At 47.7% G+C, this 27,106-nt stretch overlaps 1 protein-coding gene across 1 annotated transcript; it reads right to left on the bottom strand.

Moving 5' to 3' along the window:
* Positions 1 to 358: 358 nt before the first annotated feature.
* Positions 359 to 26,534, bottom strand: LOC134532149 (uncharacterized). The gene is made up of 6 exons (XM_063368510.1): positions 26,402 to 26,534; positions 19,380 to 19,472; positions 14,329 to 14,476; positions 10,375 to 10,508; positions 3,268 to 3,417; positions 359 to 1,714 (listed from the first exon to the last, which is right to left on the bottom strand). Exons 1-6 carry the CDS (start codon positions 26,460 to 26,462, stop codon positions 1,563 to 1,565), a joined length of 738 nt encoding a protein of 245 aa, XP_063224580.1. The 5' UTR covers positions 26,463 to 26,534; the 3' UTR covers positions 359 to 1,562.
* Between the last annotated feature and the right edge of the window lie 572 nt (positions 26,535 to 27,106).

Raw genomic sequence — 27,106 nt, 5'->3', positions numbered from 1 at the left:
TTAACATTATTTAACAAAATAATTATCCTTTTTTGTTCTTTATTATTATTGTGTAGCACATGGACACTTTTCCCTCATTAAAAAGCTATGAGTTCGAAATCCGAAAATTTCCCCCTCCATCCCTTCTTTTGAATTAAAAAAAGCTCCCACTTACTCCTATTTCTGTTTTGAGCCATTAGATAACTATTTGAAAAACAGCAATCGTTAAAATAACCATTAAATTAAATATAATAATATATAGTACGTTCCATATGTAACATTATCAAAAATTTGCTATTAAATCAGAAGCAACTTACAGCTAAATCATGCTCTACATATGCAATTATAGATAAAACCATTTTTAGACAAGAGACATACATTTAATTTTATAATAATTTAATGTCCAATTATATTTTAAATTTGGAAGGAAATACAAATATGTCTATTTAACACCTAGTATAAATTACATTTTGTTTATTTTTGTAAATACAAAATCAAATCACGGAAAAGTGTCATTATTTTGTACGTCTACGTTAAGTCACAATGTAATTATTCCAAAACAATTTTCCAATCACAAACACAGCGTTGAGCAATTGAGATGTAGCAGTCAACACTTGGGATGCGAAACACAGTCTTATCGGTCCCGAACAGATGAATGAAACCGAGCGAGGCGAGACTTGCACGTTCTAGCACGTGGAGAGACTCGACGAGCTGATCTCCCGGGAGTTAGGCCGCCCGCACCACGATGCTGTGGGACGGGCTGTGGTCGCAGAACAAGCGGGCAGACAGAAGCGAAGCAGTTTGGCGAGCCGTTTGGCATTACACCGCTTTTGCTTTAGAAGAGACCAGAAAAAAATTACATTATTTTATGGAGACAGATTTTACTGTGGGACACCAAACACTGTTATATTAAATTATTTCATTAAAATAACCAGCAAATTGTGAATCCTAAAGAGAAATAAACTGATTTTTGTGAAAGTCTGTAGAAAGAATAACAACATTTTGCCCCTCGAGAAAGCAGTTTTGTTGGTCCCTTTACGACTCTTAGAGTCCTTCACGTTTAACAGTGTGTCCCAGTGTGTTATACCACCGGCAAGGCGTCACGAGAATAAGCAGCTTTCCATTTTTAGCCTTCTGTGTTTCAATGATAATGGAAGATTTTTTTCCTTGCCGCATTGAAGCTTTTAAGTACAAACATAAGCTTGCAGAAACATATTTATCATTTAATATCATGACTCAGCAAACGTGTGGAAACTAGAGGAAATCAACATATTGTGGCTTTGGACTACGAAATAATTAGTTATTTGAGGCTAAGAAATACTAAAAAAAAAAAAAGACCTGAAAAATTCAAAATGAGGAAGAGAAATCCATCTTAAAGATGTACAACAGGAATTCCATTGGATTAAGTCCAGATGGAGTGAGCCAGCATTTATCAAAACACAGAAACTAGCCGGTGGTAAGAGACGACGCAAAGCGGGAGTGTCACGTCATGATGGTTCATGATGGTTGGTGGGGTCTGTCTCGCCAGCACGGAGCCCGGTCACACACCCCCCTCCAGTGCCAGGGGGGAGCGGGGAAGCAGCTCACTGCAGCAGGAACATCTGCGTGGGCACGTGCTGCAGCAGCTGGTTGGAGATCTGCTGGAAGACAGCTGCCAGCTTGGTCTTCAGCTGCGGCATCATGAGCGACACCACCTCCAGCCCGTTCTCTCGCAGGAACAGGTTCGTCGCCTCGGCTAGGCACACGCAAACACACCCCGTCGTCACTTCAACCTGCAGCCAGAGCTCCCGGGAACACCCTAGCACGTGCAGCAGCTCTCATTTCGCTACTCTTCATGTGCACTAACACAATGTATGGTTGCAGGGACCACGAGTCGTTACCCACCACTCACACAGACAGACCATAAAGGGACAATTATCTCATGGGTTGCTGTTATGGAATGTTTTATATTAATCACGTTCGTGATATCCAGGACTAAGATTTGAATTGTTCATACGATTTACTTTGTGTCTGCTGTGCAGATGTGCTGTATGTGCTGCATCACGAGTTATGACCTGTTATCAGAAAATAAAAAGCTATTTGCATGGAACCCTCTTTGTTTCCTTATAAGCAACTGAGAACTAGCTTGAGTCCTTTGAGGCTCATTACTATGATTGCATGTGAATCAGTAAGGGCGTTAGACCGTACTTTCGTTTTTGTTTTGGCTACTAAACCCTCGCCTTGTTCAACTATGGTTTAAGTAAACATATCATTATGTTGCTGGTAAGGAGGTTTGGTCACTTCTCTCTTGTGTTACAATTACAGGCCGTTTTTGTTGCCATCACACTGGTCAGTTTTCAAATTGTATACGTGTGTTTGGTTCTCTTGAAGTGAGTGAGTGAAAGTCTCGAGTCAATGATATAGATGGAGCTTTTGGGTATGCGAATTCCATTTAGCTAAAGTTAAAGCAGAAGATAGGATGTATAACAAATTTGGTAGCCAATGAACAGAACCTTATCTCAAATTTGTGTCGGAGTGTGGAGAATGTAACTGTGTAATAATACGGTTCTTATAAGTTAATATGAACTCATACGAACATAATACGTCCTGCTGTTAACCTTTAGCATTGTATTGCATTGTAATAGGTGACGCATACAAATTTATTTTCAACAGTAATTTATAATGTGTCTCCAACCAAAGAACTACGAGCTTGTTGATAAAATTTCTTCGGATCAAATGTCTGAAAACCAAAGGTGTAGCAAAGTACACGATCGATACAAGTCTCATGAAAGTCACTGGCTCTTTGGGGTTTGATTCTCGCCATCAACACTTTCAGATATAAATTGTATTCTGTGCAAATATCTACGATTTGGACTCAGGGACTAAATGGGCTACGTTGTCTTCTACAATGTGGTTTTCACTAATTACTTGTAACCATGCTTTATTTATAACATTTGAACATACTCGCTGAAAAATTGCATTTGTGTTACAGTACTTCTTCTGAGTATTTATTACCAACAAAATGACACACATGTCAACACGTGCCTGGCCTTAACTCTTTATTGATGACACTTATCTCATTATATCACATTGGGTGATGTATGTGCATAAACCTTATGCTTGTTGGTGGTGGTTTGAAAGGTTACTTGGTTCTTAGGTTTGTATAGTTAATGCACTCACGTTTAGTTCACTGAATAAATTCATAATCCATAAATGAACTCAGTTGTAATGAGCTCATGGAATGACCACTTATTACAGGGAAGTAAAGGTCTCCCTGACAATACTGCAATGGAGAATGAGGGTACTCACTGAGTATCCTGTTGTTGTTGAAGACCTTCTTGACACCCATGCGAGCTGTGTTGATGTTGAGGTTCAGGCCCAAAGTGTCAACATGAAGGTAGTCCAAGTCGTTCTTCCGGGAGGAGCTGACAGTCCCCTTTATGTCGGCGATGATGTCACCTGCAACACCACAATTCATTTCTCACCCTAAATGTTCAGTGGGTATTTGAGCCACATGATGTTGGGCAATGGATATCTAGTCTTTATCAACCCCTCCATTTTAAAACTGTATTTCATCAATTTAAGATTGATTATAATTTACACCCTGTGTTGATTTGCATTTATTTATGATTTATATTGATTAGGACAAGCCAAAATGACTAAACCAAATAAAGAACAGAATGGTAACAACTATTTTACATAATTATTAATTTTATATTAACTGGGCAAGCCCTAGCCAGTTAAAGAACAAAAGTGAGTGATCTTATGTTAAGAAGTAAGATATCTGGCTTGCAGGTAAATTAACTAAGCTTTTTCCTTTCATTTTATACAATACTTATTTAGTTGAAAATATGTTAAAAATAATAATTTTTCTTGTTTATATTAATGGTTATGACATAAGTATAAAAACTACACATTTTGGTAATGAAAGTTTAGAATAAACAAAAGAAAAATTTGTTATAGTATATTGCTTTTGTATTTGTCAAGAGGAAGTTACAGTCGAAAATTTCAACAGGCCATGCTGCATAAGAGCTGCTGCTTTATTTTCTAAGGATGAGTGAAATCAACCGTAGGCTTTGATAGCTTACAAACAAACAAACACACAAGCAATAAAATGTATACAATCAAGGTTATCATGTGTTCTTTCAGGTAAAATAAACTTTGAGACAAATGTACTGAAGAAATGCTGACGCGAAGCGTTATACAACACTACGCTAATTAAAACAAAGTTTATGGTGCGTCTTTCTTCGTGTAAATAAAGTTTGATACTAATTATTCATAGTCACGCTTGTGACGACAGTATAATTATAATTATAATCAATTGACGCCATGCCATTTCACATCACTATTGTGCATTAGCAGGTGAAAGAGAAGGGATGTATAATCAAAGAATGTAGGAGGTGGTAGATGAAGTGAGCTGGCCACACTCTACCAGGGCACGAGGGAGAGGGGAAGCGAGGCAGGAAGGAAGGCAGAAGGACACCTGCAGCCCAGCTCAGAGAGGGGAAGTGTGGCAGGAGGACACCTGCAGCCCAGCTCAGAGAGGGGAAGCGAGGCAGGAAGGAAGGCAGGAGGACACCTGCAGCCCAGCTCAGAGAGGGGAAGCGAGGCAGGAAGGAAGGCAGGAGGACACCTGCAGCCCAGCTCCGAGAGGGGAAGTGTGGCAGGAAGGAAGGCAGGAGGACACCTGCAGCCCAGCTCAGAGAGGGGAAGTGTGGCAGGAAGGAAGGCAGGAGGACACCTACAGCCCAGCTCAGAGAGGGGAAGCGAGGCAGGAAGGCAGGCAGCCCAGCTCAGAGAGGGGAAGCGAGACAGGAAGGAAGGCAGGAGGACACCTGCAGCCCAGCTCCAAGAGGGGAAGTGTGGCAGGAAGGAAGGCAGAAGGACACCTGCAGCCCAGCTCAGAGAGGGGAAGTGTGGCAGGAAGGAAGGCAGGAGGACACCTACAGCCCAGCTCAGAGAGGGGAAGTGTGGCAGGAAGGAAGGCAGGAGGACACCTGCAGCCCAGCTCAGAGAGGGGAAGTGTGGCAGGAGGACACCTGCAGCCCAGCTCAGAGAGGGGAAGCGAGGCAGGAAGGAAGGCAGGAGGACACCTGCAGCCCAGCTCAGAGAGGGGAAGTGTGGCAGGAAGGAAGGCAGGAGGACACCTGCAGCCCAGCTCCGAGAGGGGAAGTGTGGCAGGAAGGAAGGCAGGAGGACACCTGCAGCCCAGCTCAGAGAGGGGAAGCGAGACAGGAAGGAAGGCAGGAGGACACCTGCAGCCCAGCTCCGAGAGGGGAAGTGTGGCAGGAAGGAAGGCAGGAGGACACCTGCAGCCCAGTTCAGAGAGGGGAAGTGTGGCAGGAAGGAAGGCAGGAGGACACCTGCAGCCCAGCTCAGAGAGGGGAAGTGTGGCAGGAGGACACCTGCAGCCCAGCTCAGAGAGGGGAAGCGAGGCAGGAAGGAAGGCAGGAGGACACCTGCAGCCCAGCTCAGAGAGGGGAAGTGTGGCAGGAAGGAAGGCAGGAGGACACCTGCAGCCCAGCTCAGAGAGGGGAAGTGTGGCAGGAAGGAAGGCAGGAGGACACCTACAGCCCAGCTCAGAGAGGGGAAGTGTGGCAGGAAGGAAGGCAGGAGGACACCTGCAGCCCAGCTCAGAGAGGGGAAGTGTGGCAGGAGGACACCTGCAGCACAGCTCAGAGAGGGGAAGCGAGGCAGGAAGGAAGGCAGGAGGACACCTGCAGCCCAGCTCAGAGAGGGGAAGTGTGGCAGGAAGGAAGGCAGGAGGACACCTGCAGCCCAGCTCAGAGAGGGGAAGTGTGGCAGGAAGAAAGGCAGGAGGACACCTGCAGCCCAGCTCAGAGAGGGGAAGTGTGGCAGGAGGACACCTGCAGCCCAGCTCAGAGAGGGGAAGCGAGGCAGGAAGGAAGGCAGGAGGACACCTGCAGCCCAGCTCAGAGAGGGGAAGCGAGGCAGGAAGGAAGGCAGGAGGACACCTGCAGCCCAGCTCAGAGAGGGGAAGTGTGGCAGGAAGGAAGGCAGGAGGAAACCTGCAGCCCAGCTCAGAGAGGGGAAGTGTGGCAGGAAGGAAGGCAGGAGGACACCTGCAGCCCAGCTCAGAGAGGGGAAGCGTGGCAGGAGGACACCTGCAGCCCAGCTCAGAGAGGGGAAGCGAGGCAGGAAGGAAGGCAGGAGGACACCTGCAGCCCAGCTCAGAGAGGGGAAGTGTGGCAGGAAGGAAGGCAGGAGGACACCTGCAGCCCAGCTCAGAGAGGGGAAGTGAGGCAGGAAGGAAGGCAGGAGGACACCTGCAGCCCAGCTCAGAGAGGGGAAGTGTGGCAGGAAGGAAGGCAGGAGGACACCTGCAGCCCAGCTCAGAGAGGGGAAGTGTGGCAGGAAGGAAGGCAGGAGGACACCTGCAGCCCAGCTCAGAGAGGGGAAGCGAGGCAGGAAGGAAGGCAGCCCAGCTCAGAGAGGGGAAGCGAGGCAGGAAGGAAGGCAGGAGGACACCTGCAGCCCAGCTCAGAGAGGGGAAGTGTGGCAGGAAGGAAGGCAGGAGGACACCTGCAGCCCAGCTCAGAGAGGGGAAGTGTGGCAGGAAGGAAGGCAGGAGGACATATGCAGCCCAGCTCAGAGAGGGGAAGTGAGGCAGGAAGGAAGGCAGGAGGACACCTGCAGCCCAGCTCAGAGAGGGGAAGTGTGGCAGGAAGGAAGGCAGGAGGACACCTACAGCCTAGCTCAGAGAGGGGAAGCGAGGCAGGAAGGAAGGCAGGAGGACACCTGCAGCCCAGCTCAGAGAGGGGAAGCGAGGCAGGAAGGAAGGCAGGAGGACACCTGCAGCCCAGCTCAGAGAGGGGAAGCGAGGCAGGAAGGAAGGCAGGAGGACACCTGCAGCCCAGCTCAGAGAGGGGAAGTGTGGCAGGAAGGAAGGCAGGAGGACACCTGCAGCCCAGCTCAGAGAGGGGAAGTGTGGCAGGAAGGAAGGCAGGAGGACACCTGCAGCCCAGCTCAGAGAGGGAAAGTGCGGCAGGAAGGAAGGCAGGAGGACACCTGCAGCCCAGCTCAAAGAGAGGAAGTGTGGCAGGAAGGAAGGCAGGAGGACACCTGCAGCCCAGCTCAGAGAGGGGAAGTGTGGCAGGAAGGAAGGCAGGAGGACACCTGCAGCCCAGCTCAGAGAGGGGAAGTGTGGCAGGAAGGAAGGCAGGAGGACACCTGCAGCCCAGCTCAGAGAGGGGAAGTGTGGCAGGAAGGAAGGCAGGAGGACACCTGCAGCCCAGCTCAGAGAGGGAAAGTGTGGCAGGAAGGAAGGCAGGAGGACACTTGCAGCCCAGCTCAGAGAGGGGAAGCGAGGCAGGAAGGAAGGCAGGAGGACACCTGCAGCCCAGCTCAGAGAGGGGAAGTGTGGCAGGAAGGAAGGCAGGAGGACACCTGCAGCCCAGCTCAGAGAGGGGAAGCGAGGCAGGAAGGAAGGCAGGAGGAGACCTGCAGCCCAGCTCAGAGAGGGGAAGTGTGGCAGGAAGGAAGGCAGGAGGACACCTGCAGCCCAGCTCAGAGAGGGAAAGTGTGGCAGAAAGGAAGGCAGGAGGACACCTGCAGCCCAGCTCAGAGAGGGGAAGTGTGGCAGGAAGGAAGGCAGGAGGAGACCTGCAGCCCAGCTCAGAGAGGGGAAGCGAGGCAGGAAGGAAGGCAGGAGGACACCTGCAGCCCAGCTCAGAGAGGGGAAGCGAGGCAGGAAGGAAGGCAGGAGGACACCTGCAGCCCAGCTCAGAGAGGGGAAGCGAGGCAGGAAGGAAGGCAGGAGGACACCTGCAGCCCAGCTCAGAGAGGGGAAGTGTGGCAGGAGGACACCTGCAGCCCAGCTCAGAGAGGGGAAGCGAGGCAGGAAGGAAGGCAGGAGGAGACCTGCAGCCCAGCTCAGAGAGGGGAAGCGAGGCAGGAAGGAAGGCAGGAGGACACCTGCAGCCCAGCTCAGAGAGGGGAAGCGAGGCAGGAAGGAAGGCAGGAGGACACCTGCAGCCCAGCTCAGAGAGGGGAAGTGTGGCAGGAAGGAAGGCAGGAGGACACCTGCAGCCCAGCTCAGAGAGGGAAAGTGTGGCAGGAAGGAAGGCAGGAGGACACCTGCAGCCCAGCTCAGAGAGGGAAAGTGTGGCAGGAAGGAAGGCAGGAGGACACCTGCAGCCCAGCTCAGAGAGGGAAAGTGTGGCAGGAAGGAAGGCAGGAGGACACCTGCAGCCCAGCTCAGAGAGGGGAAGCGTGGCAGGAAGGAAGGCAGCCCAGCTCAGAGAGGGGAAGCGAGGCAGGAAGGAAGGCAGGAGGACACCTGCAGCCCAGCTCAGAGAGGGGAAGTGTGGCAGGAAGGAAGGCAGGAGGACACCTGCAGCCCAGCTCAGAGAGGGGAAGTGAGGCAGGAAGGAAGGCAGGAGGACACCTGCAGCCCAGCTCAGAGAGAGGAAGCGAGGCAGGAAGGAAGGCAGCCCAGCTCAGAGAGGGGAAGCGAGGCAGGAAGGAAGGTAGGAGGACACCTGCAGCCCAGCTCAGAGAGGGGAAGTGTGGCAGGAAGGAAGGCAGGAGGACACATGCAGCCCAGCTCAGAGAGGGGAAGCGAGGCAGGAAGGAAGGCAGGAGGACACCTGCAGCCCAGCTCAGAGAGGGGAAGTGTGGCAGGAAGGAAGGCAGGAGGACACCTACAGCCCAGCTCAGAGAGGGGAAGCGAGGCAGGAAGGAAGGCAGGAGGACACCTGCAGCCCAGCTCAGAGAGGGGAAGTGTGGCAGGAAGGAAGGCAGCCCAGCTCAGAGAGGGGAAGCGAGGCAGGAAGGAAGGCAGGAAGACACCTGCAGCCCAGCTCAGAGAGGGGAAGTGTGGCAGGAAGGAAGGCAGGAGGACACCTACAGCCCAGCTCAGAGAGGGGAAGCGAGGCAGGAAGGAAGGCAGGAGGATACCTACAGCCCAGCTCAGAGAGGGGAAGCGTGGCAGGAAGGAAGGCAGCCCAGCTCAGAGAGGGGAAGCGAGGCAGGAAGGAAGGCAGGAGGACACCTGCAGCCCAGCTCAGAGAGGGGAAGTGTGGCAGGAAGGAAGGCAGGAGGACACCTACAGCCCAGCTCAGAGAGGGGAAGCGAGGCAGGAAGGAAGGCAGCCCAGCTCAGAGAGGGGAAGCGAGGCAGGAAGGAAGGCAGGAGGACACCTGCAGCCCAGCTCAGAGAGGGGAAGTGTGGCAGGAAGGAAGGCAGGAGGACACCTACAGCCCAGCTCAGAGAGGGGAAGCGAGGCAGGAAGGAAGGCAGGAGGACACCTGCAGCCCAGCTCAGAGAGGGGAAGCGAGGCAGGAAGAAAGGCAGCCCAGCTCAGAGAGGGGAAGCGAGGCAGGAAGGAAGGCAGGAGGACACCTGCAGCCCAGCTCAGAGAGGGGAAGCGAGGCAGGAAGGAAGGCAGGAGGACACCTGCAGCCCAGCTCAGAGAGGGGAAGCGAGGCAGGAAGGAAGGCAGGAGGACACCTGCAGCCCAGCTCAGAGAGGGTAAGCGAGGCAGGAAGGAAGGCAGGAGGACACCTGCAGCCCAGCTCAGAGAGGGGAAGTGTGGCAGGAAGGAAGGCAGGAGGACACCTGCAGCCCAGCTAAGAGAGGGGAAGCGAGGCAGGAAGGAAGGCAGGAGGACACCTGCAGCCCAGCTCAGAGAGGGGAAGCGAGGCAGGAAGGAAGGCAGGAGGACACCTGCAGCCCAGCTCAGAGAGGGGAAGCGAGGCAGGAATGAAGGCAGGAGGACACCTACAGCCCAGCTCAGAGAGGGGAAGTGTGGCAGGAAGGAAGGCAGGAGGACACCTGCAGCCCAGCTCAGAGAGGGGAAGTGTGGCAGGAAGGAAGGCAGGAGGACACCTGCAGCCCAGCTCAGAGAGGGAAAGCGAGGCAGGAAGGAAGGCAGGAGGACACCTGCAGCCCAGCTCAGAGAGGGGAAGCGAGGCAGGAAGGAAGGCAGGAGGACACCTGCAGCCCAGCTCAGAGAGGGGAAGTGAGGCAGGAAGGAAGGCAGGAGGACACCTGCAGCCCAGCTCAGAGAGGGGAAGCGAGGCAGGAAGGAAGGCAGCCCAGCTCAGAGAGGGGAAGCGAGGCAGGAAGGAAGGCAGGAGGACACCTGCAGCCCAGCTCAGAGAGGGGAAGTGTGGCAGGAGGACACCTGCAGCCCAGCTCAGAGAGGGGAAGCGAGGCAGGAAGGAAGGCAGCCCAGCTCAGAGAGGGGAAGCGAGGCAGGAAGGAAGACAGGAGGACACCTGCAGCCCAGCTCAGAGAGGGGAAGTGTGGCAGGAGGACACCTGCAGCCCAGCTCAGAGAGGGGAAGCGAGGCAGGAAGGAAGGCAGGAGTACACCTGCAGCCCAGCTCAGAGAGGGGAAGCGAGGCAGGAAGGAAGGCAGCCCAGAGTGACGCGGGGTCGCGGTGTGACGCACCCAGGCTGGCGTGGAACAGCCCACTGCCGCTGGCAGGCAGGATGATGAGCACGCCGCTGCTGGTGTACCTCGCGGCGATGTCCAGCTTGGGGAAGTGCACGCGCGCCTCGAACGGCTTCCCCTTCTCCCCCAGCCTGCGGCAAACACCACGTGATCACCGTGCTTACCGAGCTGCTTGCGTGTTATCGCTTCCCGCTGTCTGTCTGTCCCTATGTATGCTTGGATCTTTAAAACTACGCAACGGATTATGATCAGGCTTTTTTAATAGAGTGATTCAAGTGGAAGGTTTATATGTATAACACATGCATAATTAGTAGAGAAACACTGATAATTTTAGAGGTTTCAAATGTGATGTCGTAAATAAACACATTTTTTTTTGCGTTTACATTGCAAACGCTGGCAGAACCCTACGAGATAGATCAAAATAATGTACCACCGTATTTTACACCTTATAAAAGTTCTATAAAAATGTCCGCGATGGTATATGTCTATCTCTTAGGGATAACCCATAATACTTAACAATTTTTTATCCTTTACTTTTTACGAGAAATAATGGCGATTTTAAGCAATACAGCATTAATCCTTATCCAATTACGTACCTTAAATACATTATGCATTTAATTGATCTATATTATGTTTGTATTGTCTGATGGCAAAAAAGCTGTGAACGTTGTATATAAAGACATTCGGTAGTATATTAATATCAGAATTGCACCCGTGCGAAGTCGGGGTGGGACGCTAGTATATATATATACTCGTGTGTATATATATATATATATACACACACTCGTATATATGCTCATTTAACACACATCGTAAATCAGGTACATGGAGCTTATTATCTACACGAAAAGTCATTAGAAACACATAATTCTCGAAAACTCTGTGATAATTATCCATTGTGTGTGGGAACAAACCATTCTCCGACGGCTCCGGTGACAAGCCAAATCCAAAACAGCCGTAGCCTTGTAAGAATTCAGCGGAAGTACCAGAGACTGTATCAAACAACCTGAAGGGCTTAGAGGTGAGGACCTAATGAGGACCCCTCCAAGTGTTCAGCTCATGGGCAAATGGTAAATGCTCCAGAAAGCAGAGAACAGAGGGTTCACTGGCCACTAATGATCGAGCGGTCAGATAATTCACCGTTCATCAGGACAACCCCCGGGGGTTCAAACCCGTTGCCATGAGCTGGGGTCTCCTCGGGTACTCCTTTCGTGCACAACGTCATTATGTTGATGGTCCATTTTTGTTTCACCATTTCTCATCGCCTGATGACCATAGCGTGGGCGAAGCGTAAAGCCCTTCACAGAGATTTTTTTGTTGTAATATATCAAAAGATTTATTTGGAAAACATTTGCCAAGAAATAGTTTGTAATACTACAGAAAACATGCTGTAAATATTTGCACACAATGCAATGGTTTTTTTTAATACATGAAATATATTTGGAAACACTACTGAAAATTAATTTTCGTGCTTACGGAAATTGGCACACAATTTAAAATTTTGATTTGTGCTTTGTACAAGCATTTTTTTTTCAGTACACTAAAAAGATAATAAAATATTCAACAAATGGACTTCCTTTTGTTTTATTATCTTTATTAATGTGCGCATTTATGCTGGACATATATTCAGGAAACGGTTGACAAATGACTTTAAAAAATTCAGATACAGGACAACACAAATCATACATGCCCGCGCAAGAATTCGAATCCAGTGTTATTGGGAACATTTTTTTTGTAGCGATAAAGTTGCTTTCATGTAAATGTAGAAATGTAGAAATATATGTAATTTTACACGAATATTTCAGTTCCATTTACAAAGAAAAAAAAAACGTTTTACAGTGTAGTTTGTTAAATTCTTCACCGAGAAAACGACCTTAAAGTCAATGAACCAGGAAAGTTCCCCAGCTCTCTCGTGCGAACTTTCACAGCTTCAGTTTCTCTGTAAAAGAACTCCGTGACGAGGTGAGAAAGAAGAGAAAGAGTGAAAGGGGGAAGAGGGGGAGGTGAAATGCACTTTCTTCTGCGCTGGGCTGGTCCCGGGTCGAGGTGTTTGGCGACTCACGCCCCTCACCGGCCGACGACACTCTGTAGCCCCCGGGGTTAGTTGCCCGCCCAGGTCTCCGCCCCGTCGGTTAGTTGCCCGCCCAGGTCTCCGCCGAGTCTGGCCGTCTCCGCTCACCGCTGGACGTCTGTCGCAGCCACACGAGCTACACTGTGTTTACTGCGCATTGCCTTCTGTTCGACTTGACGTGTCCTAGTCCTGCTCGAGTCGTGGCCGCACAGAACCCAAAATGTGCACGGAAAACACGTTTCTGCACGTTCACAAAAGTTACTTTCGGAAACCAGTCGCCAATAAATAATTGATAATACTACAAGAAATATATTGTATCTTTGTACAACTCACGGCTATGGTTCTAGATAATATTGAGTATTCCTTACGAAAATCGGTGCGTAATTTGGTTTTTTATATCGATATTTAATTTAATCGTAACTTTTTTTTGACCATGGAAAAGAAAACGAATATTCAAAATTACAATTTATTTTGATTTCCTATGCTTATTACTGTGTGCAGTTAATAAATACCGGAAAGTTAGTCATGGAAAGGTTTACAAATAACTTAACTATTGGCAGTACTAAAGCAACACACAAATCACAAATGCCCGGGCAAGAATCCGAACTCAGTATTACTGCGAACTCTATTTTCAGTGATACAGTTGATCTCATGTAGATGTGGAAATGTACAAATGTCTGTGTTATTTTACATGAATATTTCTGTTCCATTAACAACAACCAAGCCCGGTGTACTGTCAGTACCGACGGCGCAGTCACCCAGACGGCTGGAGCGCTGTCTGGTGGTAGCGACATGATCATAGCTCTCCCACTCGGCGGGAACACGTATCTCGCACGCAGGGAGTCTCCCTTCCCTTCACAGCAAGCCTCAGACGCTGGCTTCTAGCATGTTATACCACTGTGGTTTAGATGGGGAAGCCTACGATGTGCATTCTGTATTGCACAGACCCGATTACTCACGTTGGCAAGTCTTCTTTCAACAGACGAGAGAGCCAAACGTACGATCGTGCATCTTCGGTTTTTTTTTGTTCATTGTAAACGAATAAATATACAATTCATGATAACTAATGGTCAATTAGGTTAGGTTAGCTACATTATAAATACTTTAAAACATTTTGAACGGTTGATTTGGTTAGGATAGCTACATTAAAGATACTGTGAAATCATGTAAACAAAAAAGCGAGCATGAACTTCCGGGAACTTCGCGTTTTGGCTCTCTCGTCTGTTGAAAGAAGGCTTGCCAACGAGAGTATTCGGGTCTGTGCAATACAGGATGTACATCGTAGGCTTCCCGTTTAGATGAACCTCAAGCCGACAGTACATTAGCAATTCATATAATTAGAAAAGGTGTACTGGGAAATATAAACGTCTGCTTCACGTCAATGATTGACAATAATAAATGTTCTTGACTCTCTTTTAACGACCCAAGGCCATTTACAAACAAGACGTCGTTACCCAATAGCCGAAGGACGCTACCTTGTTTCCGGCCATATAGTATTCTTAAAATAGCTTGATTATGTACATGCAAGTACAGTCTAGACTGGAGTGAAATTAATCTACTGTATAATCACGTTTCTACCCGAAATATTCGTCCATAATGTTAGTTTATGATAAAAAACCTACGTCTGTTGTGAATAAATGCAGAAGTTTACTATAAAAAAAGGGTGTGTTTCAAACGCCTTGCAATGAAATGGTGGGTCATGTGGGCAACCAGGTACAAAACGTGTTCAGAGCATCAAGAAAGGACACAACTCAAAAACTGCTGAAGATATGACAATAGCGCAGCGCAGGGAGGCGACACCGCACCAGAAGCGTCATCGAGTGTCACACCTACCACCCAGTCTCAACGACACCAGCACGACTCGAGCTGTCGGAACTCACCTGAGCCTGGTGACGGTGAAGTTGCTGACGCCATGTATGTCGATGTCCTTGAGGGTGATCCTGTAGCCGTTAGGGCCAGTCGTCAGCGCCAGGGAGAGCTCCTCCATGCGGAATGGCTCCACCGCCGGCATCTCTATCTCCGGGATGCCTGCACCAACCACAGCACTGCCTGTCACCTCAACTGCACCACACATGCCTCTATGGGTTCATCTCTATCTCCGGGATGCCTGCACCAACCACAGCACTGCCTGTCACCTCCACTGCACCACACATGCCTCTATGGGTTCATCTCTATCTCCGGGATGCCTGCACCAACCACAGCACTGCCTGTCACCTCCACTGCACCACACATGCCACTATGGTCTCATCTCTATCTCCGGGATGCCTGCACCAACCACAACACTGCCTGTCACCTCCACTGCACCACACATGCCTCTATGGTCTCATCTCTATCTCCGGGATGCCTGCACCAACCACAGCACTGCCTGTCACCTCCACTGCACCACACATGCCTCTATGGTCTCATCTCTATCTCCGGGATGCCTGCACCAACCACAGCACTGCCTGTCACCTCCACTGCACCACACATGCCTCTATGGTCTCATCTCTATCTCCGGGATGCCTGCACCAACCACAGCACTGCCTGTCACCTCCACTGCACCACACATGCCTCTATGGGTTCATCTCTATCTCCGGGATGCCTGCACCAACCACAGCACTGCCTGTCACCTCCACTGCACCACACATGCCACTATGGTCTCATCTCTATCTCCGGGATGCCTGCACCAACCACAACACTGCCTGTCACCTCCACTGCACCACACATGCCTCTATGGTCTCATCTCTATCTCCGGGATGCCTGCACCAACCACAGCACTGCCTGTCACCTCCACTGCACCACACATGCCTCTATGGTCTCATCTCTATCTCCGGGATGCCTGCACCAACCACAGCACTGCCTGTCACCTCCACTGCACCACACATGCCACTATGGTCTCATCTCTATCTCCGGGATGCCTGCACCAACCACAACACTGCCTGTCACCTCCACTGCACCACACATGCCTCTATGGTCTCATCTCTATCTCCGGGATGCCTGCACCAACCACAACACTGCCTGTCACCTCCACTGCACCACACATGCCTCTATGGTCTCATCTCTATCTCCGGGATGCCTGCACCAACCACAGCACTGCCTGTCACCTCCACTGCACCACACATGCCTCTATGGGCTCATCTCTATCTCCGGGATGCCTGCACCAACCACAGCACTGCCTGTCACCTCCACTGCACCACACATGCCTCTATGGTCTCATCTCTATCTCCGGGATGCCTGCACCAACCACAGCACTGCCTGTCACCTCCACTGCACCACACATGCCTCTATGGGCTCATCTCTATCTCCGGGATGCCTGCACCAACCACAACACTGCCTGTCACCTCCACTGCACCGCACATGCCTCTATGGGCTCATCTCTATCTCCGGGATGCCTGCACCAACCACAGCACTGCCTGTCACCTCCACTGCACCACACATGCCTCTATGGTCTCATCTCTATCTCCGGGATGCCTGCACCAACCACAGCACTGCCTGTCATCTCCTCTGCACCACACATGCCTCTATGGTCTCATCTCTATCTCCGGGATGCCTGCACCAACCACAGCACTGCCTGTCACCTCCTCTGCACCACACATGCCTCTGTGGGCTCATCTCTATCTCCGGGATGCCTGCACCAACCACAGCACTGCCTGTCACCTCCACTGCACCACACATGCCTCTATGGGCTCATCTCTATCTCCGGGATGCCTGCACCAACCACAGCACTGCCTGTCACCTCCACTGCACCACACATGCCTCTATGGGCTCATCTCTATCTCCGGGATGCCTGCACCAACCACAGCACTGCCTGTCACCTCCACTGCACCGCACATGCCTCTATGAGCTCATCTCTATCTCCGGGATGCCTGCACCAACCACAGCACTGCCTGTCACCTCCACTGCACCACACATGCCTCTATGGGCTCATCTCTATCTCCGGGATGCCTGCACCAACCACAACACTGCCTGTCACCTCCACTGCACCACACATGCCTCTATGGGCTCATCTCTATCTCCGGGATGCTTGGATACATTTATTGTAACTTGTTCTTTGGAAATGTTACTTACCTGCAAAATTTTTACACTCGGATTTCGGATTCTCAAAAACTATTTTTTTTACTGACTTAGAGCCTTGGATTCATGTTGGGCATATATAACTATATAAAAACCATCCTGAGAACAGCAATTTTTTGCTTATTTTGTGTTTTTGTCATTTCAGTTTTTTGTAGTTTTCTTCTAGAGACATACATGTGCATAGCAATGGCGTATGCCCAAAAGCTTACATCATGTCATGCACTCCCATTGCACAAATATTTCCAAGATAATATCTTAAGCATGTTCTTGAATAAATAGTAATAAATATATAAAGTAAACCTGAAAGAAGAGAGCACAAAACATATTTGTGCACTACAACGCTCTATCAGGCATCGAATAGTTACACGGAACGGTTATAGTATGGCAGCACATAGTTCTCGAACTATTAGGCTGTGCTATGAGGATTCGTTACTCAAAAGTTAATGAGTTGGCTGCCCAAACTGGCGCATAGTGACTCACTGTGCATGTTCTGTCAGCAAGCAAGCCTCTCAGCGTTGGGAAGTCTAAGATGTACATCAAGTTCTGTCCCTGCCCGAATACGACCGAATATTCACCTTCGGCCAACCTCAGGTTTATTTATATATTATTTATATTTCTTTGTTTATTTTAATGTAGCTATACTAACCTATCTAACCGTCCATAGTGTTTTAAAGTGTTTTAATGTAGCTAACCTAACCGACCACTTTTAATATTTGAATTCATTTTTCCTGCGCAAAAATGAAACAAATCTCGAGGTTGGCCGAAGGTGAATATTCGAGCGTGTTTGGGCAGGGCCAGAACTTGTACATCTTAGGCTTCTCCTCAGCGTTGGGCTCACCAGATTGTAGTTAAGTAAGAAAGCCATCGTCAAGTACTAAGAAAGTAACAGTGGTATCAGGCGCAGGAGCGCGGAGTTGGAGCCAATGTGCGCCTCCTTGGGTTACGACATCACTGGGGCCAGTCCTGGATATGGCGAGTGCGCGGGGTCACTCCGAGACAGCAGGCCCGACCCTGGCGGCGCTCATGTCCACTTTCACCCACGTGACTAGCGCGCCCGATGCGCGATGACAGACCCCCTAGCTGGTAGTCACAAGTGCCCGTCCACCAGAGTCACTGCTGCTTCTCTGCACGAGGGATCCATCTGCCATGCACGTTAGCAAGCTTCTCTAGCGTGCTGACCAGTTGATGCCAAGTCCAGACTCTACATTTCTAGGGACCGGAAAAAATTCGCGGGTTCAATGACCTCCAGGATGAACTCCATAGTTCTGCGTACACTCGGTCAAACGTCACCCACTCATTGGCTGCTGTCTTGTGAGACGTCCCAACTGTGATTCGATAAAGCTTTGGTTGGGTGTTTCTCATTGGCCCAGAGTCATCCAGGTGAGTTGCGAGCCAATAGCAGAGGCAGCACTGAGGTATAACTGTTTGTATTTTAGCCTATCGCGAAACGAATTCGCAAATTTTTCCGGTCTCTACTCATATCGTTTGCAAATGATTGGTTCACGGTCTATCAGAGTTTGTCAGCAACTGTGACTAGTGATCAACGCCAGGCTGTCACACAAACATCTATGCATCTCTACTCTTGTTTGATTGGATCACCCTCAATCTCACACAGACTTCGAACCGAAGGAATACTCCCGATATCTGACGTGCGGATCCAGTGAAGGTCAGTGAAGGACGGAGATGGTGACCAGACAGGGTTGCAGCCAATCAGGAACCATCTGTCGAGCACGAGGGTGATGTGGAGGCGGAGTCTAGACTGATGTTCAAACATACCGCTAACTGGCAGGGTCTGCAGGTACGATGTTTTAGGAGGTTTTTAACAACAATTTAATATAAAGCACATGTAAAATTTCTTTACTTCTAATCATCCTGCTAGAGTGTCCATCGACGGCCCCTTCCTTGCGTGACCATTGTGAGTTCATTGCGTGTTCATTGCATGTATAGTGTGCCCATTGCATGTCCAGTGTGTGTATTGTGTGAAATTCATGTGTCTACTGATGAACTACCTGCAGAAATTTTGACTCAACGGTTTAGGTTGGAGACTCGTATGCGTAAAAGCAAACAGGCAGATGGGCTGCAACCGACTGCGACGACCTCTGGACATGAAACTCAAGACTGTGCGCTCATCGCATTACAGGTGAACGATAATGGATTCCACTTGGCGCAATCTGCATTTCGCGGAATATTGAAAGACTACTATTATATACATACGTTTAGTGAGTCGAAACACATTTGTACTATTACTGACGATATGAACTTGCATGGGATGAAATTGAAAATTTGGGAAGTATTCTTATTTTTTTTAGGCGGTATTCACAACACTTTGTTGCTAGCACACATAATCGCACACACCGTGAGTTTTAAACTACATTTAATGGCACAGTTATCTTATAAAAAACAAGCAACTATTTTTGCAAAACTCCGCGTCCCGGAGAAACCCCCGGATGGCCTCCGCATGGGGAGCCCTAGAAAAGAAACGGGCTCCCCATTTGGAAGCCACCCTGCAAGGTTTGTTGTTTCCACCCACCGTCTCTTTGGTAGCCTGACTTGTCGCAAGGGATTGTGTTCCTATCAGACAAATGCCGCCATCTGACCGAGGCAATCCGCCTTGGAGGAGCCGGGGCGCGAACCCGGGTCCTACAAGTCATAAGGCAGTCGCTACAATTTGTGTTTTTGTCTCTTGGGTATTTTTTAGTTTTCTTCTACAGAAAAAGTGCTTAGAAATGGCGTATGTCCAAAAGATTACATCTAGTCAGGCATTTGACAACTCGTGATTGCCTTCTGCTGTGACCACTCTAGTCCACCAGGATATCGCCTCACATTGACGAAGTGTGGCTGCACGCGAGGCAGAGTGGCTGCGAGGCAGGGCACTCACCTCGGGCCACGAAGGGCTGCAGGTGGTGCAGCGCTGCGATGAAGCAGTCCGTGAGGCGCGGGTCCGTGGCGTTGCACTGCCTCACGTAGGGCGCTGCAACACACACACACACACGCTGAGGCCGCGGCCTCGTGTAGCCCCGGGCCAGTGGCACACGCCGCGCCCCGCATTGTGAGTGGCCAGCCGCCATCACAATAGGCAGTACGGCATGTGGGTGACTCAGGCGAATAGAGGTATTTGACGTGACAACGTCTAATAAATCGAGGAACGCCGGCTGCACGCACTAAAAAGTGTCCCGTTACGCGCATTGTCCCGTTACGCGCATTGTTCTCTTGTGCCGTATATATCTCTCTTCCACTCGATTGGCCTATGAATTTATATTATATTAAATAGGTTAAGGAGGGATTTTCAAAAGTAGCTTTTAAATTTAGTACTTTAACTAAACTATCATTTCATCAATGTTTTGTTATGACTTTGTCACGTTTAACTATCGTCCGTAAACCGACTTTACAGACAACCATTTTTTTTGACGTGATAACGTCTTATAAATCGAGGAACGCTGGCTGCACGCACGAAAAAATTGTCACGTTCCACCTGAGCTCGTGCGTGTAAGAACCGGCCGACCCCCGTTCGAGGAAAATCTATAATATCACACAAGGTTAAGGTGGGCTTTCTTTAAAATGATTGTTCGTGATTATATTTCAACAAAATTATTTAAATTAAATTTTGCAAAAAAATTTAAATAATGTTTGAAAATTAAAAAAGGTATGCAATTTTTCATCAATGTTTTCTGATGACGTTATCACGTAAAAATAATCGTCCGTAAACCGACTTTACAGGCAACCCCCCCCTTTTTAGTTCACCTAATTATCCTTGGAGGTACAGAAAAAATGGCATTGCAATATTTCAAGTAGTTTGCCTGCAGTTTACTGTTTGAACAGTTAGGCTAGTATTTAGGTAAGAGAATTCTGTAATATCGTGTTTATGTTAGATTGCTCACATAGTGCTCATATAGTAATAGGTCACGTCAGCAATTTTTTTTCCGAGACAATCAACGAACATTAGCTCAAATTTCCAATTATAGGATTTTTGCCCCCTCCAATGACTGCTAAAGAAAGAGTGTAAATAATAAAAAAAAATTATTTGCCCGATCGGTGACACACACAAAAAAGCCATTAAATAAATTTCCTCTAGGTATTAATCTCTTAATTGACACAGACGTAGGTATTTTGTTTTACAGTTGTCACGTACGTCATTCGGCCAGCACCGAGTTCGACTCGTGTATCCACGAGTCGGGCTCGGGCTGAGGGGAAGCCTTCTTTTCACAGACGAGAGAGCCACACGCCCGATCGTGCATCTTCGGTTGTTTTTTGTTCATTGTAAATAAATATGGCGGTGTTGATAAAAGGAAAGACCATAACCAAGGCAACGGTATTTATTTGTACGCCACCATATTTTTCGTTTGCCGTGTGTCCGTGAATGTTTAATTTGGACAACTCATGATAACTAATGGTCAATTAGGTTAGGTTAGCTACATTATAAATACTTTAAAACATTGTGGACGGTTGATTTGGTCAGGATAGCTACATTAAAGATACTGTGAAATCATGTAAACTGTTTCCTAGCCCTGGATAGCTAAATATTAAAAAGCTATTTTCTAAGCAACCATAAAATGATTTTACAGTATTTTTAATGTAGCTATACTTACCTAATATAACCAACCATCCACAATGTTTTAAAGTATTTATAATGTAGCTAAACTATCCTAATCTACCGCAAAATTTGATGCGACACCGGTTTATACAATGAGATAGAACGGGGGGAAAGAAAAGCGAGCATGAACTTGGGGGAACTTCGGGTGTGGCTCTCTCGTCTGTGAACAGAAGGTTCCCCGGGCTGGGAGTGCCCAAGGACCAGACTGCGGCCCGTGTGGACCCGGGAGGTCACCTTGACCGCCAAGGTCACGGCCCAGCGAGGACAACCAGCTCCGGGGTAGTGGCCCGCTGTCCCCGACTGTCCACGATCACTAGCTACTAGCTCTCGCGCCACAAGGGCCTAGCAGGCGCCGCCTCTCACGCAGCGCTTCATTAGCCAGGGACCTCGACGGCTCAAGGTTCACTTCACCACGAGGTTGAAGACTGAGTACCTATCGGCTCCCTGATTTTGAACACTATATGAATCAAAGTTAAAATAATAGTCTTTGCAGTCTGCATTACTGCTGCTATGCAATTGTCCCATAGTTTTATAAATATATAATGTTTTTGAATTATTTCAGTCTTTGAAAAATGTTTAAATAATTATATACATATAAATATTACTTGCTAATTATTTTTGTCTATTTTGAGTGGTCATTACCCGCTCAATACAAATGACCAAAAAGCTTCTCGTGCTGTCGGCACAGAGTTTACCGGGAATACTGCAGTCCGAGAGACACCCTCAAGTAAATCACAGGCTACCAAGTTGTGACGTCTCACCAGCAGATGAGACTGGAGGGTATTGGCAGTCCCCACTGACTGAGTCAGGCTGCAAGGCAGCACGGGTCAAGGAACCGCACGCCTGCTGTGACGGGGTTATGCAACCCGGTGGTCTGGCGACACAGCTTCCTGTTCGGGCACGCCGCCCCCCCCCCCCCCCCAACACCCCTAGCGACCACGTGACCGGCACAGTCTGTGCCACGCCGCTGCAGCCAGGCGCTGTGTGCCGAAGGGAAATACAAGGACTCAAATGAAGATAAAAAATTAAATCATAAATCCACAGCAATGACAAACAGACAAACTCAACGGTTTTTGAAAATTAATTTCGTAGCAAACGGGAACTATTTTAATATTACTTTAAGTAAACATAATGGGTATATGCCTTGGCATAGCCGCAAAGTATGAGTGTCAAAATAATTTCACTTTTAATTGCAAAAAAGAAAATACATACAGTGTGGACGCCTGCACATGTGCACATGGCAGTCAGTCATGCTTATTTCATTGCTACCAAGATAATTGAACATTGTCAAATATTATTCTAAAGTACAATAGTTTGCAATTATACTCAGTACGTCATTCTGCTAGCTCAGAATGTTGGTCATAATGTGTGTGTTTGATTGTTGGTGTTGGCAGCTCCGGGCACTCTCACTCTCGCGCTGGAGAAAGTAGCCTCGCTGGAGCCTCCAGCCAGACACTGACACTCCAGCACGCCTCGCCGAGTCCCAGAGCCGCTATCTCGAACCTTGCCATTGCAACGTGGAGACTACTGATGAAGAGATAGCTTTAGTATTTAAGTAGGTTTCATATATTGTTATAACTTTGTGCCTGTACTTTACTTAAATACTAATTTTTATTTAATTATATTTTCATTTATTCATGTAACAATGTTATAATTTATAATAATTTATACGTTATTTGTTTATACATAATATTGAATTTTAATAAATTGCTCTTTTTAACTTTCATCTTTATATAACTAATGTAAAGTTTATTAGGTTATGTTTTATATATTTATTTCTCAGTTATTATACATTTAAAAATGTTTACAATCGTCAAAATACCGCATGCAATTTGAAGTGACTAGATGCACTCACATACAAGCTTGTTTTCGTGAGTGCTAAATTTCCTGGTTAATTAAGTGAATATTGTTAACAAAGTGTAAAAAAATGGGAAATAAATAATTATTATTACTTGTGGAGATCAAGAACTGTAGTATGTCCACGAAAGACTGTCCCAGTCATACATTTAAATAGTAGGTACCAGCTGTAAGGTCACAATTAAAGAGTAACTCCAACAATTTTAGATAAGCGCATTCGCGAGTATTGCTTCGTTGCTTTCTCGCTTGCAGCGCCACATACGTAACGTGGCGACACACGACCGTAATTTCCCCAAACAGGTGTGGGTGAACCTGTGAACTTTATTTGGCAACAGGTTGGAGTTTTTCCCCAGTGGAATCTCTTTGCACGAGAGTGGTTGAACGTCGAAGTCCCTGACCGTGTGATTGCTCGTAATGGTCGCCTCCACGCTCACCTGACGTCACGCCATTCGACTTTTTTTCTTTGGAGCTCTAAAAAATATCTTATAAACGTTCCGCCGCTACCTAATGTATTTTCAGAGTTGAGGCACGGAATTTAAGAGGCTAATGCTTTCACTACACCGGGAGCGTTAAACAAAGTGTGGGGAGAATTGGATTTTAGATTGGATGCGTGCTGTATAACTAAACCTGCATATATTGAATATTTGTAAAAAAAAGGGGGTTAATTTACCTTTTATTGGATGTATAAAACATTGTAAATAGTTTAAATTAAACTGTTATAATTAGGGACCGGAAAATTTCGCGGGTTCAATGACCTCCAGGATGAACTCCATAGTTCTGCGTACACTCGGTCAAATGTCACCCACTCATTGGCTGCTGTCTTGCGAGACGTCCCAAAATAGCAGCATGTGATTCGATAAAGCTTTGGTCGGGTGTTTCTCATTGGCCCAGAGTCATCCAGGTGAGTTGCGAGCCGATAGCAGAGGCAGCACTGAGGTATAACCATTTGTATCACGAAATGAATTCGCGAATTTTTCCGGTCTCTAGTTATAATATACCATTGAAACTAGGACAGTCTTTTATGGACAATGAAGCGAGCTCGCTATCGGGTGAACTACGGAGACCGCGGACTCCGAGTGGTTGGTATCCTTGCCGAGCTTGTGCCGGTCAATGAACCCTGCCCGAGTGCGTGTCCCGTGTTGCGCAACACCTCGCGGTCCGCAGGGAGGGATTGCAAGTCGAACCAGCCAATGGCGAGGCCGGGTTCACGACTGCTTCGGCACTGCTGGCCTCCTTTCTGTCGGAGGAGGGCTTCTTGCATCACCCCCCCCCCTCACGTCCTGGCTGGAGGCCTCCCCCTCCCCCGGGACCGCTCTACGTGCAGGGGACGCACCACAACGCCGAACGTACAATAACGCCGAATACCATAACGCCGAATGCCAAATTGACCACAACGCCGACACGCTAGAAAACTGCTGTGTACCACAACGCCGAATTACCACAACGCCGAAATATACTAACGCCAAAAAATATCATTGCAGGACTGCCACAAATGTTAGGTTAGGTTAGACTAGGTTAGGTTAGGCTAGGTTATGTTAGACTAGGTTACGTTGGACTAAGTTAGGTTAGACTAGGTTAGGTTAGACTAGGTTAGGTTAGACTAGGTTAGGTTAGACTAGGTTAGGTTAGACTAGGTTACGTTGGACTAAGTTAGGTTAGACTAGGTTAGGTTAGACTAGGTTAGGTTAGGCTAGGTTATGTTAGTCTAGGCTGGGATAGGCTAGGTTAAGTTAGGTTAGGTTATATTACGCTAGGTTAGGTAAGGTTAGGTTTGATTGTGGTATTTCGGCGTTAAGGTACATTTAAGAAACACACACAAATTCATTCAGTTGTTATTTCGGCGTTGTGGTACAACGCAGTTTTCTAGCAGTCGGCGTTGTGGTCAATTTTGACATTCGGCGTTATTGTACGTTCGGCGTTGTGGTATTTCGGCGTTGTGGTAACGACCCCTTCGTACAGACCGTCCAGGGAGATCGCTCCTGAGAGTAGAGGAACTACTGCTCCAGGATGCTCCAGGAGCACATGTGAGCTTCTTATTGAGCGGGAGGTCGCTAGCTCGACGCGCCATGGAGTTCCCCCTTGGCCAACATTCAGCTATTTCATCGGCCATTCCCTGCACCTCTAAGCTAACAAAAGGGAGAACGTCTGACAAAAAAGAGTAGGAATTTAATGACGGAGAAGAAGTAGTAAAACCTCGTCGGCAATTCCCTGCACCGCTAGGTGTGAATGCCAACAAAAGGGAGAACGTCTGACGAAAATGAGTGGAAATTTAATGACGGAGAAGAAGAAGTAGTAAAACCTGAACGCTCATTAGACTGCAATGATGCAGGCACGTTCTAGCGTTTCCTGCTTCGTAAGTGAGAGAGAAGCCATGGCCTTGTTCTGCCCGGGCACTCAGGCGCGCTGGCCGTGTGCATGGCCGTGTGCATGGCCGTGTGCATGGCCGTGTGCATGGCCGTGTGCATGGCCGTGTGCATGGCCGTGTGCATGGCCGTGTGCATGGCCTGTGAGACAGGAAACACAGACCATGCCGAGGTGCCTCCTGCCATCTGGTGAGTGAGTCCCGTGCGGACCAATGAGAGACGGGCTCATTCTGGACGACTGCTCGGGGAAGCGACCCCGTGTAGCCATTACTGACTGCCACTGTGAAGCTTCTGCGAACACTGTTTTTTCTTTTTTCATTCGATTCGAATTTCGAATTGAATATCACAATATTCACGAATATAGATTATTTTTCTAATGAAATTTTAACACTTGAATTTTTTTTTCACACTTCTCAGGAGTTCTAGAAAAAAAATTTCTTTAAACACAGTAAAATAATACAAGAGAGTAATATACTTACACGGAACCATAAGAAAGGCAATAACCAGACAATGCTTTTTTCTTAAACCAGTAAATTTTAAGTTTGAAAAACGTTTTGTTAGTAATATACATAAAATTCAAAATTATCAATCATTTAAAATTATATTCATTGATTATATGTTTGATATAAGACAATGGTTTGTTAATAATGTTGCAGTAAACAAATCTGAGTTTCACAATAAATCATCTTAGTAGAGACCTGTAAAATTCGCGATTTCAAATCCCTAAAGGATAGACTCCATGAACCTCTATGCACTCGTGCAAATTACATCTGCTGATTGGTTACCGACTCGTAACACCTGTTGACTGGAATGATCGTGATTCGCTAATTATTCTGTTAAAGATTTTTCATTGGCCCAGAGTCCTTCAGATAAACTGTGGCCCAATCACTGAAGCAAAATAATGTCGCAAGTATTTGGACTCTATCTTATCGCGAAATGAATCGGCGAATTTTACAGGTCTCTAAATCTTAGTGTTATAAATGTTTTTTTTAATAAGTCCGACATGTTGTAGGCCTATCTAGTGGTAAAAAATAATCTGTAAGAATGTATTGCTTGACAAGTGAGCACAGGAGGGCAGGCGACACTCACGTGGTTCGGCGACCACCAGCCCGGTCAGCAGCGCCACTCCGGCTAGGACCAGTGCAGCCATGGCGTCCGCGCGTGTCTGTGGCAGCTCTCGCCGTCTGCGGCGCTGCTGGTCCCTCCCCTCCACTCCCCTCCACTCCTCCAGCACTCCCCCCAACTCCCCACCACTCCCCACCGCGCGGCTACCGACCAACCAGCTCTTTCACCCCAGTTCATATCTTATACTGACTTACAAACTATTACAAAACATGTTCAGCTCTTTATAGCACAAGTGTATACACATTTTTTTTTTACGTGACAACGTCTAATAAATCGATGAACGCCGGCTGCACGCACGAAAAAGGATTACTCATTGTCCCGTTACGCACATTGTCCCGTTAAGCTGTGTTCCGTTACGCTGTCGGCGAGTGCAATAATAATAGGTTATGTTACAATTGACTAAAAAATTATGGTGATTCATTTAATTGATGATAGATATTTGATTACAGTTTATTTACATGAAAACTTGTTCATAATTATACTTAAACTTTATAGCTAAACGCTATTTTAAAATTAATTACAAGTCATCTACACGTGAACTGTATCGTCGACTGTTTATAAAGCGAAGTGAAAAGTTAATGTGGTGTTCATTGCTTATTACAACAACAATTTCGGCAATAAAGGATAATAATTCTTGCATTTTAAAAATCTGATTACTAGTATAATTTC

The sequence above is a fragment of the Bacillus rossius genome, chromosome 5 (genome assembly GCF_032445375.1).
Source record: "Bacillus rossius redtenbacheri isolate Brsri chromosome 5, Brsri_v3, whole genome shotgun sequence".
Classification (NCBI taxonomy): domain Eukaryota; kingdom Metazoa; phylum Arthropoda; class Insecta; order Phasmatodea; family Bacillidae; genus Bacillus; species Bacillus rossius.
This window is presented reverse-complemented; position numbering and strand designations above follow the sequence as displayed.

What these genes read in the sequence shown, in the direction of transcription:
- LOC134532149 (XM_063368510.1), bottom strand. Translation starts at nt 26,462, where the DNA reads ATGGCTGCACTGGTCCTAGCCGGAGTGGCGCTGCTGACCGGGCTGGTG. An exon ending in GCTGTTCCACGCCAGCCTGG is followed by an intron (nt 3,418 to 10,374) that starts GTGCGTCACACC and finishes GTGGTGTTGCAG; the next exon opens with GTGACATCATCGCCGACATA. An exon ending in CAACAACAACAGGATACTCA is followed by an intron (nt 1,715 to 3,267) that starts GTGAGTACCCTC and finishes GCGTGTGCCTAG; the next exon opens with CCGAGGCGACGAACCTGTTC.